The 18,902-nt window shown below is 48.2% G+C and overlaps 1 protein-coding gene across 1 annotated transcript in view; it reads left to right on the plus strand.

Annotated features, from left to right (window-relative positions):
- TMEM131L (transmembrane 131 like) overlaps positions 1–17,328 on the plus strand; it is a 97,063-nt gene extending 79,735 nt beyond the window's left edge. Inside the window, exons 25-32 of the mRNA XM_008071907.1 lie at positions 287–453; positions 2,119–2,304; positions 6,511–6,589; positions 7,462–7,544; positions 13,305–13,425; positions 14,467–14,555; positions 15,724–15,863; positions 16,917–17,328. Coding sequence (XP_008070098.1) covers positions 287–453; positions 2,119–2,304; positions 6,511–6,589; positions 7,462–7,544; positions 13,305–13,425; positions 14,467–14,555; positions 15,724–15,863; positions 16,917–17,192 — 1,141 coding nt within the window. The 3' untranslated portion in view covers positions 17,193–17,328. The remainder of the gene's footprint in view (positions 1–286; positions 454–2,118; positions 2,305–6,510; positions 6,590–7,461; positions 7,545–13,304; positions 13,426–14,466; positions 14,556–15,723; positions 15,864–16,916) is intronic.
- Positions 17,329–18,902: the final 1,574 nt, after the last annotated feature.

An 18,902-nucleotide genomic window follows, 5' to 3' on the forward strand; every position in this document is an offset into this window, starting at 1 on the left:
CTGGACCAACTACTTACTAGGTGACCTTGAGTGACCTTGTGGAATCTTATTCCTCCTACTGTAAACTATGAAAATAGATTAAATGAGCTCCAAATTAACTCTAATTCTAAAATGGCAAAGTCTTTTTCTTACTTCTATCCCTTCTTCCTCCTATTCCCCCGTCAGACTCAGAAAGAACAGGACTCAGGTTGTCCAGATTCACATTTCACCTCTCACATGTCTTAGAGAGGAAGTCTGCGTGTATACGCGATAAAACACAGACATAATCTTTCTGTGGCTCTTCCAGGCCTTCCGAACAGAGTGAGCTAAAGCTTATGTGCAGCGACTTCAAGAGGCCTGAGCTGAGCAGTGACATTGATGTACGAAACTGGTGTCTACAGGAAGACATTAGGGAGGTTTGCAAAGCAGACACTGAGGCTGCAGGCAGCTTCCCGGCCCCACAGCGAGAGGCAGGTATGTGATGACATTTAGCTACAAGAGCTTCTTCTGTGGGGAGTTTTGTTTCCCCAAGGATGTATCCAGTGAGAGAAATGGCATCTCGATGATACAACCTTTGTATAGACAATGCAGCTAACCAAGGCCCCTACGGAGAGCCGTGAGAGTAAGACAGAAAGCTGAGGTTCTCTTGAGCCTGAGTAGGTCTCTAATGTTGCCTGCACCCCGTGCTCTAATCTGGTCATTTTAACTATCCTCTTGCATATTACTGAAGGAATAATGGTTTCTTGCTCCAGACGGGACCCACCAAGTAACCAGGCGAGACAGTGTTAATCCCACATCTGAGTCAGGACATTTCCACAGGGCCTGGCTGCTGTCCCAGCCGAGGACTGTTGCCCAGTGTCTCTGGGAGTAGAAAACAGAGGGACACCCCATGCTGGGTCCAGGGTCAGGCTCAGGATGGTGGAGGTCTAGGGGTTAGTTGAGTTGGCAGTACATGTGGGGTACATGGGAATGGGTATTTCCAGTCCTCTCAGCCAACACCCACTTCCCCAGCACATGCCCCAGGTTGGTACACACAGGCTGGCAGAGTAAACTGTCTTCTGTCTCCACCCTTTCTCTTTCATCCCCGATCCGTATGTGTCGCTTTTGGTCTTACTGGAGATGCTTCCGTGTACACATCAATACTATTTTGAAACTCTTTTTTTGAGTCAGAGTCTCACTCTGTCACCCAGGCTGGATGCAATGGCATGTTCTCAGCCACTGCAGGCTCCACCTACTGGGCTCAGGCGATCCTTCCGCCTCAGCCTTCCAGATAGCTGGAACCACAGGCACGTGCTACCACACCTGGCTGATATTTTGGTTTATTGTAGAGACAAGATTTCGCTAAATTGCCCAGGCTGGTCTCGAACCCATGGGCTCAGGCAGTCCTCTTGCTTCAGCCTCCCAAAGTGCTGGGATTATAGGCATGAGCTACCACGCCCATGTGTTGAAACTGTTAGTGGACCTCTTCATACAGAGAGGTAGAAAATGGCCTACCACTCTGTAGTCCAATGGAGCAGCCGTGGCTTTTGTGATAGAGGTTGTTTGATATTTTTAGAAGCGTTTTTATTTATTTATTTATTTATTTGAGTTGGAGTCTCACTCTGTCGCCCAGACTGGAGTGCAGCGGCCGCTCCCAGCCACCGCAGCCTCGACCACTGGGCTCCGGTGATCCTTCCACCTTAGCCTTCCGAGTAGCCAGAATTACAGGTGTGTGCTACCATGCCCGGCTGACTTTTTGATTTATTGTAGAGATGAGGTCTCGCTGCCCAGGCGGGTCTCGAACCCGTGGGCTCAGGCAATCCACTCACCTCAGCCTCCCAAGGGCGCGGGATTACAGGCTGAGCTACCGAGCCCGGCTTAGAAGCGTTTTTAGATGATGATTATTTTTGGTGCTGACCATCTTGGCCCCTGATTGCTCCGGCCCTAGGGTGGGGTAGACATAGACCATCCCCCACTATTTCTTTAAGTGCTACCTTTGATTCGATGCAGCCCTCCCTTCCTCCTGCTAGATAAGCAGACGTAGTCAACCCTGAAGCCAGCCCTGGCCTTCTTCTTGGGGTTCCCTCGCTCCTTTTGTTGGAGACATGTCACGTTGACAGTTGTCTCAGTGAAATGTGACTGCTCTTTCACTTCCTCCAGAGGGTTACTACCAGAAGCCTGAGAAGAAGCACGGGGACAAGTTCTGCTCCGACTCCAGCTCCGACTGCGGGAGTTCCTCGGGCAGTGTGCGAGCTAGCCGGGGCAGCTGGGGCAGCTGGAGCAGCACCAGCAGCTCCGATGGGGACAAGAAGCCCGTGGTGGACGTCCAGCACTTCCTGCCGGCAGGTGAGTTGTGAGGGGAGCTCCGAGTGCTCCGAGGGGCCCCTTCCATTTCCTCCTGTGCACCCAGGACGTGTCTGGATCCACCTGCTGGTACCCTGAGCACAGAGGGACTTGAATCTTTGCTCTGGATGTCATTCTCTTTCTTTTCCTTTCCTCCCTCCTCCTTTCCCTCCATCATTATCATTATTGTTATTACTTCTTAGTGTCTGTCTTTGAAACAGTTAAGAGCTTCCACATTTAATCTTTCATTTGTACACACTTTTTTATTGCAAGGTATGCATAACACAATGTTTGTTATTTTAACCTTTTTTTTTTTGAGTCGATGTCTCACTCCATCGCCCAGGCTGGAGGGCAGTGGCACTCTCGTGGCCACCTCACCATGGACCTGCTGGGCTCTGGCGATCCTTCCACCTCAGTCTTCCAAGTAGCCAGAACTGTAGGTACACGCTACCATGTCCGACTAATTTTTTGATTTATTGTAGAGATGAGGTCTTTCCAAATTGCTTGGGCTGTTTTCGAGCCCATAGGCTCAGGCAGTCCCCTCACCTCGGCCTCCCAAAGTGCTGAGATTACAGGCTTGAGCCACCCTGCCTGGCTCATTTTAACCATTTTTAAGTTCTATGGTCAGGGGCACAGTGACTCATGCCTGTAATCCCAGCACTTTGGGAGGCCAAGGCGAGAGGATTACCTGAGCCCAGGGGTTCGAGACCAGCCTGGGCAATTTGGAGAGACCTCATCTCTACAATAAATCAAAAAATTAGTGACTGTGGTAGTGTATGCCTGTAGTTCCAGCACTTTGGGAAGCAGAGGTGAGAGGATTACCTGAGCCCACGGGTTCAAGACCAACCTGGGCAATTTGTTGAGACCTCGTCTCTACAATAAATACAGAAAGTTAGCCAGGTATGCTGGTGCATGCCTGTAGTTCCAGCTACTTGGAAGGCTGAGTTCCATGGAAGGATCGCCTGAGCCCAGCAGGTCAGGCTGCGGTGGCTGTGAGTGTGCTGTGCACTCCATCCTGGGTGACACAGTGAGACTCTGACTCAAAAAAATTAAAAAAAAAAACGTTTAGTGGCATTAAGTCCATTCGTAATGTTGCTCAACCATCACCCCTGTCCATCTCTAGAACTTTTCATATTGCAAAACAAACTCTGCACCCATTAAGTAACTGCTCATTCCTCCCTCTTTGTTGCCCCGGTAATCACTATTCTCCTTTGTCTCCATGAATTGGCCAACACTAGGTACTCTAAGTGCTTCAAGTAAGTGGAATCATACCGTATGATGATCTTTTTTTTTTGAGTTGGAGTCTCACTCTGTCACCCAGACTGGAGTGCAGTGGCCGCTCCCAGCCACCGCAGCCTTGACGTGCTGGGCTCTGGCAATCCTTCCGCCTCAGCCTTTCAAGTAGCTGGAACTACAGGCGCGTGCTACCACTCCCGGCTGATTTTTTATTTATTGTAGAGATGAGATCTCGCCAAGTTGCCCAGTTGGGTCATGAACCCACGGGCTCAGGCAGTCCACTCACCTCAGCCTCCCAAGGCGTGGGATTACAGGCTGAGTCACCGAGCCTGGTTCTGATGATCTTTTTGTGACTCGATCATTTCAGTTAGTGTAACGTCCTCAAGGTTCAACAGTGTTGTAGCGTGTGTCAGAATTTCCTTCCTAAGGCTGAGTAACCTTCCTTGTATGTATATGCCACTGTGTTTCTCCATCCTTCCGGACATGGACCCTTGAACTGCTTCCACCTTTTGGCAATTATGAGGAATGCTGCTGTGAACATTGGCCCTTCCTTCTTTGAGAGAAGTTTAATGATAGGGAGAGGTCAAAGAAGCATCTGTATTTCTGTCACTCAGAATTAGCAACTCTTACTTTTGTCACATTTGCTTGATATTTTTTTTTAAGGAAAAAATGCTTTAAAATTTATCCACATGCTCTTCCCCAAGAGAATCACTTTCTGCTGTCCTGAATTTGGTGTGTACTCTTGCTGTCCATTTTAAAATTGTACATTCATTAACAAAACCATCAACAAAAGGCAGATGGTTAGTTTTTAACTGACAAATGCAATCATACTTCATGATAGCACTCTGCCTCTTGTTGTTTTCACTCAACTTGCTTTTTTCTTTTTTTTTCTTTTTTGAGTCAGGGTCTCACTCTGTCACCCAGGCTGAAGTGCAGTGGCACGATCATGTCTTACTGCAGCCTCAGCTGAGCTGCTGGGTGCAGGTGATCTTTCTATCTCAACTTTCTGAGTAGCTGTGACTACATGCACACACCATCACACCCGGCTAATTGTTTTATTTTTCGTAGAGATGAGGTCTAGCTATGTTGCCCAGACTGGTCTCGAACTCCTAGGCTAATCCATCCTCCCGCCTCGGCCTCCATAGTGCTGGGATTGCAGGCATGAGCCACTGTGCCCGGCTTCAGTGTTATTTTTCATAGCTTGTGTCTGTGGAAAGATACAGTTTTTTCATGTTAAGTGCTGTTTTCAACATAGGAATTTTTTAACCTTAGTTGAAAAGAAAAGGCAGTGAGATCACACAGTTCCTGTTTGTGTGACGCCTTGCATTTGTCAAGCATTTTCACACTTCCTGCATGCCCCATGAGAAAGACAGGGCAGGTGTTCTGTTCCCATCCTCATGTGAAGACTCATGCTCTGAGAGGTTGCCTGGCTTGTTCAATACCACATAGTAACTCTGCCTCAAACTCGTGCTTCTTCCCCAGAGCCCAGTGCACATCCCACCTCATTTCTTGGCCTTCTCACGGGCTGCTCCTTGTGGTAGACTCCAGTTGCAAAGACATTGCTTCAGCAGCCTCGGGGGCTGCACTGTACCTTCACTCTCTCCTACCAGCAGTGACACCTGAAAAGAAGGTCTTGTCTGAGAGACCAGCGCAGTGGTAGCCATGAAAGCCCAGAGGGAATGCCCACGCTGCCCAGCCATGTCTTCCCTCCCCTGCCCCCCAGCCTTATAGACATTGTCTTCCTAGTGGCCCTCCATGAAATGTTTATACCCTGATGTAGACTGTAGAGGTCCATTTACTACTAGAGACTAAAGGTTTGCCTGATGTTGCTAATGTGAGATTTTAAAAATCAAAAGTTAACATAAAGAAAAGACTAGAAGTGCAACTTTTGCTTGGGGGAAAGGCCAACATTAGATAGTAAACATTGTTATGTATGAACTGTACACAGCATATAGTCTGTAAGTTACATTTGAAGGTTATGGAATAGCAGGAAAATGTCCCCAGTGCAGTAAATGGTGTCAAAGACCCAAATGACAAAGTATATATGAAGTACAGTGCCAATTGTTTACATATACATACACATACAAAAAAATATACACATTCATCAGGAAATATACCTAAATGTTTCTAATGGTAGTATAATTGCAGGTGATTTATATTTTTCACCTTTAAACTTGTATTTTTTTTTAATAGATTTCCTACAATGGCCACACTACTTTTATAAACCAGAGGAGTGGACGCTATCATTTTTATTATTGATACATATATTTATATAATTTTTTCTAAATAAATAATATATATTAATATAAATAAATGTTTGCATAAATAAATTTATAGAAACAACTTTCCTCTAAATAAATAATTCATAAAGATTATAGTTTATAGAAATTTAATCATTTATTTAAAATTCTTATAATGTATAGCTAAATTTTTCTCTCAGCAAAACCTTATTAAAAAGTTACATAATATTGTCAAAAGTTACATAATATGGGGTTTCAACTTTTCTTCATAAAGTAGCATTATTAATCCCAAATTTTTCAATCTAAATGTTGAGCTTTATTAACCTTTCAATGACAAGATATATTAGAAAAGGCCTTTGAAAATTAGACGACTGTAAAATTACATATTTTAGTGCAGAATATATACAATGAATTCTACTTTTTTTTTTTTAGATTAAAAATATAGTTTATTTAAAAGTAAATTAGAGAAAGAGAAGAGAAAGAGAATATTAACCTCCCCAAGGTAGAGGATGGAGCCAAAGCCAGGAAGCATGGTGACAGCCATAGCTCAAAGAGCAATGGCCACACCAGAGTCTAGCAAGGCAATGGCCACTGGCTGCTTGTGGTTGAGTCCTTTTAACCATTCCCCTTGATGGGGGGAAAACCATTAAGGTGATTGGGTGGTGATCTGCTTCACATCATCGCTAAATTCTACTTTCAAAACATGTGATAAATGTGTTGTTTCTTCACGCAGGAGACAGTGTTTTACAAAACGATTTTCCTTCTGAAACTCCCATCTCCCTGAATCTTTCTCATAACATCTGCAATCCCACGTGAGTTTTTCAGCTTTTACAATATGCTTTATGTACCTTTCCTGTCAGTCAGTGTGTTTTTCTTTGTATTTGGTTCTTCGGGATAAACTATGAAAACTAAGGGTATATAGGAAAGTAAAATCTGATTTTATTAATAAATCAGAAGGAGTTGACTTTCCAAGTAAATGCACTTCATTTGGAGATGTCTGTGGCATCACTGGTCTTTTCAGTTACTGGCCACGTTAGAAGGGTCCTTGTTTCTGGAAGCAGAAGGAGTCAGCAGTGGTTACTGTGAAGACAGGAGTCAACTGAGCACGGGGGATTTAGAATGTTTGGCAAGAGCTGAGTTGACACACGTTGACAGTTCCTCTGTGTGATGACTTCTGCAGCTTGGGACGGAATGAACAGGTGCCCCTTATTGACAGAGGAGTAGGGTAGGCAAGAAGGAGGGCGTCTCAGGAGAAATGTAGCTTGGTCCTAGGGGCCAGCCTCGTTGTGAGAGGACAGGAGGCTGCTGTTAAGTCGGAGAGTTTGTGAAGCAGGCAGCTAGATGGGCAAGGAGGACTCCTTAAGAACGGGTTTTGTTAGGGGCAGGCAGTAAACAAGGGAGAAGGAACTGCCGCCAGCTGACAGTGAGCAGACTTGAAACTGCAGGTCCCCTTCATTACCTTAGTTAAGTTTTTCTTATTGTTTGTTAAACACAAGACTTGCCTGGATCTTGGGAAGTTAATATTCCTCGACTCTTTACCGGCTGTGTACCTTTATCTTGTAATGTCTGTGTGTTTGTTGGGGGGAGGAATTCATGTGAAAACTCGATCAAACTTGCCTGTGCAATGTCAGTATTGCCTCGTGCAGGACCCATCAGCAACTCTCCTTGCTTGCTCTCCCCACAGGGATGTGAATGGTCTCCTGCAGTATGAGGAGCCTTCCTGCCCCAGCCTTCCTGCTGGGCCCACGGTTGTTGGAGAAGACCGAGGTGAGGCGCGTTCCTCTCACTGCAGACACCAGCCAGGGGTCTTGGGCTGTCTGTGTCCGAGCTGAGGAACATGGGAAGAAAAAGCAATGAGGTGCAGCAGGGCTGTCTGTCTCCCCACAGCCCCCTCTCCCTGCCATACCTGCCCGCATAGGAAGGCACCTACTCTGTGGGCGGGCATCATGGGGCCCTTGCTGACCCTTGTGTATCCATGCTGAACTCGCCCTGCAACTGAAGCACAAGTGCCCTGCACCCTGGAACAATCCAGGACCCCTCACAGGAAACTGCCATTGCATCTAGTTTATCCTCTCTAGTCAGAGGTGACAGAAAACAATAGAAGGGCTGAGTGCAGTGGCACATGCCAGCACTTTGGGAGGCCGAGGCGGGAGGATCACTTGAGGCCAAGTTTGAGACCATCCTGGGTAACATAGAAAGATACCTCATCTCTACTAAAAAAAAAAAAAAAAATTAGCCAGCCTTAGTGCATTTGTAGTCCCAGCTACTTGGGAGGGTGAGGCAGCAGGATCGCCTGAGCCCAGGAGGTCTAGGCTGTAGTGAGCCATGATTGTGCCACTGGCCTCCATCCAGCCTGGGCAACAGAGTGAGAGAGTCTGACTCAGAAAAAAAAAGATGAGCTGGGCTTGGTGGCTCAGCCTGTAATCCCGCGCCTTTGGGAGGCTGAGGTGAGTGGATTGCCTGAGCCCGCGGGTTCGAGACCCACCTGGGCAGCGAGACCTCATCTATACAATAAATAAAAAAATCAGCCGGGCGTGGTAGCGCATGCCTGTAATTCCGGCTACTTGGAAGGCTGAGGCGGAAGGATCGCCGGAGCCCAGCAGGTCGAGGCTGCGGTGGCTGGGAGTGGCCACTGCACTCCAGTCTGGGCGACAGAGTGAGACTCCAACTCAAAAAAAAAAAAAAGATGAAAAGAAGAGATGAAAGGGTGATGTGTGGCCCATGGGCCATGAGGCTGGTGTTAGAGCATACCCGGGGTGAAGGTCAGCACTTTCTCCAGCCCCCTGCTCGTCCTCCCTGTCTTGCCTTGTCTTAGAAGCCTATTGATTGGGCCTCAGCAACCTCAGGGACAGGCCTCAGTCCCACACCAGGGCCGAGATGGAGAGCTGGGCCCCCTCTGCCATTCTGCCTGCAGGACAGTGGCCGGGAGGAAACCCCACTGCTGCCTGGGACCTCTGATGAGAGATTCACTCTGTCCTGCTGCACTTTTCCTCTTCTTTCCTCCACTTTTTCTGCCTCTCTTTGTCTCTGTCTCTATCTTCTTGTTGTTCCAGGACTTCTTTCCAACCTAACAGGGGTCAGGATTGCAGCAGAACAGGCCTGAGTTTTGTTCTCTGTTACTTTTTTTTTTTTGAGTTGGAGTCTCACTCTGTCATCCAGGCTGTAGTGCTGTGGTATGCTCAGTCACCCCAGAACTGACCTGCTGGGCTCCGGCAATCCTTCTGCCTCAGCCTTCCAAGTGGCGCGCACTGCTACTGCTGGCTAATTTTTTGATTTATTATAGAGACGAGGTCTTGCCAAGTTGCCCAGACTGGCCTTGAACCCGTGGGCTTAGGCAGTCCTCTTACCTCAGCCTCCCAAAGTGCTGGGATTACAGGCTTGAACCACTGCGTCCAGCCTCTCTGTGGCTTTACTACTTTACTACTTGCTTTTGCTCATAGAAATGAGAGTGAATTTAGGGCAACCCCCTTGTGCTCCCTCCCACTGTGGGAACTTTTCTGTCCTCTCAAAAAATCCTGCTTTCAAAACATAAAAAAAGAAATGAATGTGAATTTAAAGGCTGCTCTGCACAGGGGCCAGTTTTTACTTTGAAAGCATAGACCTTCGATGCTGTTCCTTGGATAGATTTTAGACTTGTCAGATTACCAACGGAAATAAATTATTTTCAAGTTGTATCTAATGACTCATGCAGTAAAATAAGTGTCTTCAGGTTAAAAAAAAATCTTAAATTCAATAATCCCTAATTTGTGGAGGTGAGATCTGGAAGAGGTGTGGATGTGCTCCTTTATTTCTGTGGGATGAGAAAGAAGTGGATCTCATCACTTTCAAAGCTTTGAGACTCCCTTACACGCTGGCAACTCCCAAATTTGTCTCTTCAGCCTGGCCTCTCTCCTCAACCCTGGTGTCTTCTAGCCAGCTGCCACTCTGATGTCTGTACTTGGAGATCCCACAGGTAGCCTACAAATCTCTCTCCTTTCTTAAACCTGCTCCTCTTACAGTCTTCCCATTTAGCTTTTCTGTTTGCACAGGCCAGACATGGAGGAGTCATGGGTCAGAGTGGGAGGTAGGGACGGGGAGAGAGAGAAAGAAATCCCTAATTTTATCTCACTCTCACCCAGGCTGGAGCACAGTGGCATAATCACTGCTCACTGCAGCTTCAACTTCCTGGGCTCAGGTGATTCTTCCGACTTAGCCTCTCAGGTAGATGGGACTACAGGAGCGCACCACCATGCCCAGCTAACTTTTTTGATTTTTTTTTGTAGAGATGAGGTCTCACTTTGTTGCCCAGGCTGGTCTCAAACTCCTGGGCTCAAACGATCCTCCCAGCTCAGCCTCCCAAAGTGCTGGGGTGACACTGTGCCTGGCCTGCATCCTGATGTTTTCTTTTTTTGTGCCTCACATCCAATCCACTCTTACTCTGTTAGGCTCCTCCCTTCCAAATGTATCCAGCATCAGATCACTTCTCACCAGCACCACCATAATCACCACGACCTGGGCCACCCTTTCTCTCTCAGATTATCACAGTAACTTCCTAATGGGTCTCCCTGCTTCTGCCTGCCCCTAGCCTTGCCGTCCGTCTTTAACACAGAGGCCGGATTGATCGTGCTAAACCTAAGTTAGATCACGTTACTGTGGAGAACTGGGAGACACCTGAGATTTTTACACTACTTTCAAGCTAACAGCTCAGCCTCCCACAATTCCGTAAATGTTGACAGAGGACTAGGGACTCCTGGGGCAGAGACAAAGGACTTCTTAGTACAGCAAGAGGCCCGAGTACCAGCATATTTATGTCCGTACCCTCAGTACCCTTGCCCCACTCCCACAGGTTGACAGAAGGGCGGGAACCCTAAGCTTAGAGAACCCAAGTCTTTTATAAGGGGCAGGAGGCATTATCTTTATGTTGGCCATTGAGCAGACTTGCCCCCTGCCCAAAAAGGAGACACCTGCCCCCGTCTTCTGAGGCTTTGCCTAACACACATCCTTGGGAAGTTAGGTCAGAATAAAGGCAGCTAGTGCTTCTGCTCGCAAGAAGAACAGAAATGTGAGGCCCACGGAGGGTTGTCTCACGATATACACACCTCTTGTTTCTAGGTAGTTTGGGCATCTGGTGGGTCTTCTCATGAGAACACCATTCTGTAAGCAATTCTTGATTAATCTGACTGACAGAAGGTAGGACCAAATCTGTTGATCTGTCTCATATAACATTTGGCAGCAACTGCTATCACCAGGACCCTAAGCAGGAAGATGAGGCCACCTGGCAGCGCTGACCTCAACCATGCCCCAGAGCCCTAGACCCAGCCAGCTGAGCAAATGCCATGAACCGCCAGGGTCTATCGTAGAAAGCCATATGGCTTTCTCTTAAGTTTCTTTGCTGATCTTTCCAAGTGACCAGAGGTGTGTCCAGGTATAGCAGGTGTATTCAAGATGGCACAGATGCCACCGTGTCTAGGGCAATTCTGTCATGCATGACTATTCTGACTGGGGAGTTGTGGCTGACCTGAGTGCCTTCCAGGGCCCAGGTGGTGTCTTGGATCCCTTCAGCTAATATCAGCAAATGTCACAGCAGCCTTTCCTAATTGGGGTGGCTCCCTCATTATGGTGACTGTCCCTAGGATATGTGTGAACAAGCTGTCCCTCCAGGGAGCTCCCGTGTACCCGGTCTGTAATGCTAGAAATGTTGCCATGTCCGGTGCGAGGATGGACCCAGGCAGCAGCGATGGCTATCTTGGTCATGCGGACCCCATCAGCCTGTCTCAGCAGATGACGAGCTCTCACCAGGGACTTCAACCTGAGTGGCTCTGAGATTTAATCAGAAGCCAAGATCCATTTCTACTTTGCACAGCCCCAGAGAGCAGTGTCTTTAATCTGCCCATCTGCATCTTTCTAAGTGGCAGAGCAAACACCTAGGCCATTGGCAGTAGCCTGGGAGTCAGTGAACACAGCAAGACCCATCATCAGGGGAGAACTGGCCAGAGCTACGGGAACCACCTTGGGCTCTGTCCACTGAGCAGAGCTGCCCTGTGTCTTTCCAGTTCTGCATGATGGGCATCAAGGTGGGACAGCTCTAGCAGCCTGGTATACACTGTCGAGTTTTAGCTTCACCCCACCTGAGCCAGGCCCAGGCATTTAGGGCAGCCTCAGGGAGGGCCCCACGGAGCCAGCAGTTTCCCCAAAAGGATAGCTGCCATTATTTCACATAAAGCCAAAATATAGCTGGGCCAAGCCAGGGCACAAGGATCAGCCTGTTTGTGTCCATTCCCTTTGGCCTTCGGTATCACAGAGAGACCCAAACAGCCCCAGATGGATGCCAGCACACACAGTGGATTGCATTACAGGAGGGGAACGTGGACTTAGGGACTCCAGTCTTTTTATAATAGGCAACAGACACACCTGCCCTTTGCTCCAGTGGGAGATGCTGTATGTTCCAAGAGTTTTGCTTAGCAAAAATTCATGAAAAGATAGTTTAGAGCCAAGACTGCTGCCTCTGCTTGTGACGTGTGCAGAGATGGGAGAAACCGTGGAGACCCATCTCTTTTTTTTTTTTTTTTGAGTTGGAGTCTCACTATGTCACCCAGACTGAAGTGCAGTGCCCGCTCCCAGCCACTGCAGCCTCTACCTGCTGGGCTCCGGTGATCCTTTCGCCTCAGCCTTCCGAGTAGCTGGAACTATAGGCATGCGCTACCACGCCTGGCTGATTTTTGATTTATTGTAGAGATGAGGTCTCACCAAGTTGCCCAGGCGGGTCTTGAACCTGCGGGCTCAGGCAATCCACTCACCTCAGCCTTCCAAAGACACGGGATTACAGGCTGAGCCACCGAGCCCAGCTGAGACCTATCTCTTAAGCAGCTATTCTGCTCTGAGCTACTTCCAATGGCTCCAGAGTAAATGCCCAGGTCCTGAAAGAGGCCACGGACTCTGTCAGCCCTCTGCTCCCAGTCCGCTGTCTGGCCCCATCCCCCACTTCTCCCCTCTTTCCTGGTCACACTGGTGTGTCCTCAGCTGTTTGAATTCACCAGGCACACCTTATTTCAGGGCCTCTGCCATACTGTTCCCACTGCCTGGAATGTGCTTTTCCGTATCCATGTATCACTTTCTCGCCTCAGTCATGCCTGTGGTGAACTGTTCCCGCAGTGAGGCCTTTAACCACCCTGTTTAAAATTGCTGTCATAGCATGTAGGGCCTCAGTCATGCTGGACTTCTTTTGCTTGTTGTGTCTGCTCACTTGAATGTGACTCTCAACTGCTGTGTCTGTAGCATCTGTTACAGAACTTTTCAGAGAGGGGACCCTCAAATACTTTTCAGGTGAGTCTCACCTTGTCATCCGAATCAAGAGAAAATTAGACACCATCGAAAGTGATGGTCAAAGCAGTATGCTCTGTGTCAGGAGTCAGGGATGACAGAAAGAGTCAGCATGTGTGGGTGACACCAGGGAGTGTTTTCTGAAGAGAAGAGCAGTTGAGCTGTTGCCGGAAAGGTGTGATGAGGGCTGGGTGGATAGAAGGTGACAGGCTTTATTCTCTTTCTCAGGTCTTTACTCCCCTGGAGACCTGTGGCCCACGCAGCCTGTGTGTCTGACGAGCAGCTTAAACTGCGCCCTGGACAGCAGCACGCCGTGCGTGTTGCAGGATCCTGCCCCGGTTCACAGCAGGTACGTGGCTTGCCTGGCACGGGGACCTCGCTCAGCCTAAAGCTGCAACTGGTATCGGAACTCGATTTATTAGATAGCCCTTGCAGATCTGAGGGCTAGCCTTCCTCCTTGGTGTATTTCAGCTGTGTGCTTCCTCTGCCTGTTAGAGTTGCTTTGTGATGTCTCGGGTAATCACAAGCCAGGCACCGAGAGGCCCATGAGAGGAAGTAACAGGAATAAACAGGGAATTGTGTCATTGCTGCTTCTTTTTCTTGTTAAATTGAAAAGATGGGCTGGGCCAGGGACTCAGCACTTTGGGAGGCCAAGGCGAGAAGATTGCTTGAGCCCGGGAGTTTGCAACCAAGCTAGAGTGCAGTGGCACCACCGTGACTCACTACAGCCTCAACCCCCTTGGCTCAGGTAATCCTTCTGCCTCAGCTTCCCAAGTAGCTGGGACTATAGTTGCACACTACCACATCCAGCTAATTTTTTTTTGGTAGATATGATGCCTTGCTATGTTGCCCAGGCTGGTCATGAACTCCTGGGCTCAAGTGATCCTCCCATCTCTGCCTCCTTAAAGGGCTGGGATTGCAGGTGAGAGATCATCTCATTTCTATAGTGAGAATCCAGCTTGCAATAGTGATCAGAACATCAGGAATTATAGTCTTTTAGTTGTGACTTTCCTAAGATGGACGCTGGTCTTGCTCTGAGAGACAGGTAGATATTTTAGTAGCAGAATCTGTTTAAGCCCTTCCGGTGTGTGCTGAGACACTTAGAGGTGTTCCAGCTGTTTTTCTGCCATGTTAATATAACCACGGCCTTGGAGTCTGTCCTGGCTAGGCTTAACACATTGGTTATAAGGGAAGTGTGCACCTAGTCCAGCCGTCCGCTCACAGGTGGGGCATTACTGATAAGCATTTGGGACCTCTTTGATTCTGTGGCTTGAGAAAGCCCATCTTCTGTTTTCCAAAATCGGGGAATTTGTTGGGCAGTAAAATCATTTTCCTCTCTCTTTGCTTGATGTCTTCTTTCTGAAACTGGACCTCTTGTTTTTTGCAGCAGTTTCGTCGATTGGAGCGCAGTGTGTGAAGGCCAGTTTTCCCATGCGTACTGTCCGTTGGAGGTGAACGATTACAATGCCTTTTCAGAAGGTACAAGCTGTTGAAACAATCCCAGGGCCGTTCTTTTCTTCTCAGAAGGCCAAGAGGGAAGTGTGTGAATGGAAAGGCACTCACCTGCTGTAGAAGCTGCCTTTGATCAGGGAGCTGACTTTGAGAGTGGACCCCCAGAGGGCAGCTAGGTGGCTTCACTCAGATCTGTTTAGGCATTGCCTGCCATGGGTCATTTTATATGGTCCTCCAAAAACCCTCTGGGTCCAGGTGTCTAGGGACTTCCACACACAACCCTCATCTACTTGGTCCTTCAGGTTAGGTGGAGCTGGGCATTGGATCCGTGTGGACTTCACAGGGTGGGTTATCTATCGGGAGACTGAGGCTTTAGGTGGCAGGCAAGTCCCACATGACATAGAAACATTCACTGGCTGCTTCCTTGTCGTGTCATGACTCCTCTGCCCCTGGGTGGCGCTGCAGAAGGAAGGAAAGGAGCTTCCGGGGAAAACTGGAAAATTGCAGCTGCTGGGGCTCAAGCATTTGTAGTAATAAATGCATAAGAGATAAGGGAGTTCCCTGATCAACCGGAAGATGCTCTAACGGTGCTTTACTGCCTGATCATGCTCTCTTGCACTGGGGACATTTTTTCAGGAAGGGATAAGCTATCTATCAGGAATTGTCCTGACCTAGGTGCTGACACATGCATTGCTCATGCTGACCACAAGGGGGTGCTCGGCGACCTCCTTCCTGTGACCGTGAGGCTCTGCTTGTTGATCGTTTTCTTAATGACATCTCAGGAGTGCGTGGTGGTTTGTGGTTGCTTCATCAGCCCATAGGGTGCATGTGCAGGTGGCATGACAAGTAATTTTTAAAAGTTTCAAGGTTGGTAAGAATCTTGACACGACTCACACCTGCAGTAGTATTTGAGTGTGTGTACTTTGTGTAATAGAAAGATTCCCATCAAATGATCAAACACAGAGAAACAAGCCCAGAGGAAGACCTTCCACATGGACATGGAGGGCTTCCCAGGTATGTGTCTGATAAGCAGCTTTAACCTTGAGAATGACAGTGAAATGACTCTCCTGGTCCAAGCAGAGTAAGGGTTTTATGTCTGTCACTTGTCAATAGAGTAAGGCCCTTTTTGCCTGAAAATGAGAGCTCTGTTCTCTTCATAAAATGTTTACCTGCGGTGGTGTCTCCCACTCTGTAGAAAACATGAATTACACGAATGGCTTTCCCTGTCCCGCGGAAGTTCAGACAGACTTCATTGATCACAACTCTCAGTCTTCGTGGAACAGCCCTGCTGCCATGCCTGCTGCCTGGGGACATGCCAGTTTCATCAGCTCTCCGGTCAGTGTTGCCTGTCCTGTGCTGTGAACCCTGGGGCAGCTCTGAGTTGTTTCGGGTGCTTCTTAATCCTGGTCTCAACTAGCTTTAGTGTTGGTTTTGGGTTAGCCACAGCCTGGCTTGTTTCCTTTAGATCACAGGAGCCGGCACTGGCTACCCTCAGAAGGAACCGAACATGTAGTCAGATGGGTGGGGGCTTGCAGACATTGACATTCTAGCCACCCCGAATGAAAAAGATGTCCCAAAACGCTCCAAGCTGTGATTGAAGATAAAACTGAACATGGGCCAGGAAGCCCCTATGTGTCATTGTGTAGCCTCGCTGACCTTTCCATTTGTGATAAGAGATGAAATAAGTGTCCCAGGAATGCCAGGCACAGTGGCTCATGCCTGTAATCCCAGCACTTTGGGAGGTAGTGGCAAGGGAATTGCCTGAGCTCAGGGCTTTGAGACCAGCCTGAGCAACATGGCGAGACTTCGTCTCTACGCTAAATCAAAAAAATTAGCGGGCTTGGTGGCGTACTCCTGTAGTTCCAGCTACTTGGAATGCTGAGGCAGAGAAGGATTTTTTGAGCCCAGCAGGTGGAGGCTGTGGGGGCCATGAGCGTGCCACTGCACTCCAGCCTAGATGACAGAGTGAGACTCTGACTCAAAACAAAAAGTCCCAGGAAGCTCAGTGAGTGGTCAGTGTTGGGGTCCCAGGAGCTTCCAGTCTGTGAACACATACTCCCCACCCCCCACTAAAAAGCCCACGACCCTCCCCTCTCACATCCATGTGACACTTTTTTAAAAATTTCAGATAAAGGGCATTTGGCCTGTGGGTTGGTTCTTCCTGGGTTTGCAAATAAGTTTATCCAGTGACATGAGGCTTTCTCAATCCCCCTTTGAGAAAAGCAGAGTTGAAGCAGCCTAGATTTAATTTGAGAGCAGTTTAATCACTTCTGAGTAACTTGATACCACTGTGGTATCCACTGCTGTATATTCAGTCTTGACCTTGCCTTTCCAGGGCTTCGCCCTTTTTTTTTCCCTTTAACCTTTTTTTCCCCTTTTATACTTCAGCCCTACCTCACAAGCACCCGCAGCTTGTCTCCAATGTCTGGACTTTTTGGTTCCATCTGGGCCCCGCAAAACGACGTATATGAAAACTGCTGCCCCATCAGTCCCACCACGGAACATTCGACTCACATGGAAAACCAGGCGGTCATGTGCAAGGAGTACTACCCAGGGTTCAACCCGTTTCGTGCCTACATGAATCTGGACATATGGACTACCACGGCCAACAGGAATGCGAACTTCCAGCTGTCCAGAGACTCGAGTTACTGTGGGAATGTGTGAAAGAGTTGGATTCTTACGCAATGTGAATAAAGATGCTTGTGTTTTGGTTACTAGTGTAAACTGGCTGTTGAGATAGATTACGACATTGGTGGATATTTTGGCACTTTTATATGAAAATAAATTTTTTTTAATGAAATCTGGGTGCTCTATTTTTTTAACTCTTCATTAGTGAGTGGTAGAAACAAAGCATCCACATGTCAGAATGTTCCTGAGTCAGGAAGTGTGTCGCACATGCCAAGTGTTTTCTTCAGAGTGAGGGAAGCCTCTAAAGGAAAGGAATGAGGAGGGGGTGGCCTTCCTCTCCCTGAGTGTCAGAATCACCTGGGGACTTTCCCAAAATGAAGTTGGCTGGGTGCCATTCCCAGAGATTCTGGTTTACTTGATCTGTGGCTCAAGCAGTGGGATTTTTAAAAAGCTCCCCATTGCTTGGAGTATGCAGCCAGTGGTGAGAACTGCTGAAAAGCCCAGTGTAGCAGAAAGTCACCTTCCTGGACTGACTGTGCTCGGGGGCGGAGGGGTTTTTTTCTGGTCCTGATGCATCACGGCTGCTGGAGTGAAGCAGAAGGTTCCAGCGCTGCTCTCAGTCCCAGTTATGGTGAGGACTGTTCCCTCTGTCAGTGCCACTCCTTGGGGGTAATGGACAGCAGCAGGGACATCCTGGTAAGTGTGTGGCTTCCCTCTGGTGAGCAGGTTACCCTGAGGACAGGTGCTGGGGGTGTTAGGTGGCTGATGCATGTTTTGCCAAACCAATGTGTATCTGTTTGTCATGGATCTTAGAGTCCATATTGGGCGGAATTGTCTGTTTGCATGTTACAAACTTGGAAAGGTAATTTGAATAAAAATTTCTTACTTTTACATTTTGTTTTGTGTTTATTGGAAATTCATGAGGAGGGATTTTTTTTTTTTTGAGTTGGAGTCTCACTCTGTCTTCCAGACCGGAGTGCAGTGGCCACTCCTGGCCACTGCAGCCTCGACCTGCTGGACTCCGGCGATCCTTCTGCCTCAGCCTTCCAAGTAGCTGGAACTACAGGCGCGCACTATCACGCCCGGCTGATTTTTGATGAGGTCTCGCCAAGGAGGGATTTTTTGAATGGAATGCTGGGTTCTCTTTCACTTCCTCTCTGTGATGGTTGTGTGTGGGGACGTGGAACAAGGAGGACACACACATTGTGGCTTTGAGATACCCTTCTGCAGTGAGAACCTCCAAGCACACACAGCCTCTAGAAAATCCTGTGATTGTCAGGTTAGACTCCTGATTTGGGTGAAGCAGACCCCTCCCCCCACAGTATTGAATAGTATAGCAATAATTTGGCTGTAAGTATTTATTTACTCAAGAGAACGGAAAGCAGGGACTTGAACAGGTATTTTCACATTCATGTTAGCACCCTCCACGGTCGCCAAAAGGTGGAAACAGTTCAGCTTGTAATTCCAGCACTTTGGGTGACTGAAGATAGTGGATTGCCTGAGCCCTTGGATTTGAGACCAGTCCAGGCAACTTGGCAAGACCTTGTCTCTAAATAAATAAAAAAAATTAGCTGGGTGTGGTAGTGCACACCTGTAGTTCCTGCTGCTTGGAAGGCTGAGGCGGAAGGATCACTGGAGCCCGGTAGGTTGATGCTAGGGTGACCGTGAGTGTGCCACTGCACTCCAGCCTGGGCGAGGAAGTGAGACCCCCAACTCAAAAAAAAGAAAAAAAAGATGGAAACGGCT

The sequence above is a fragment of the Carlito syrichta genome, unplaced genomic scaffold (assembly GCF_000164805.1).
Source record: "Carlito syrichta isolate Samal-C Ts95f unplaced genomic scaffold, Tarsius_syrichta-2.0.1 Scaffold314788, whole genome shotgun sequence".
NCBI lineage: Eukaryota > Metazoa > Chordata > Mammalia > Primates > Tarsiidae > Carlito > Carlito syrichta.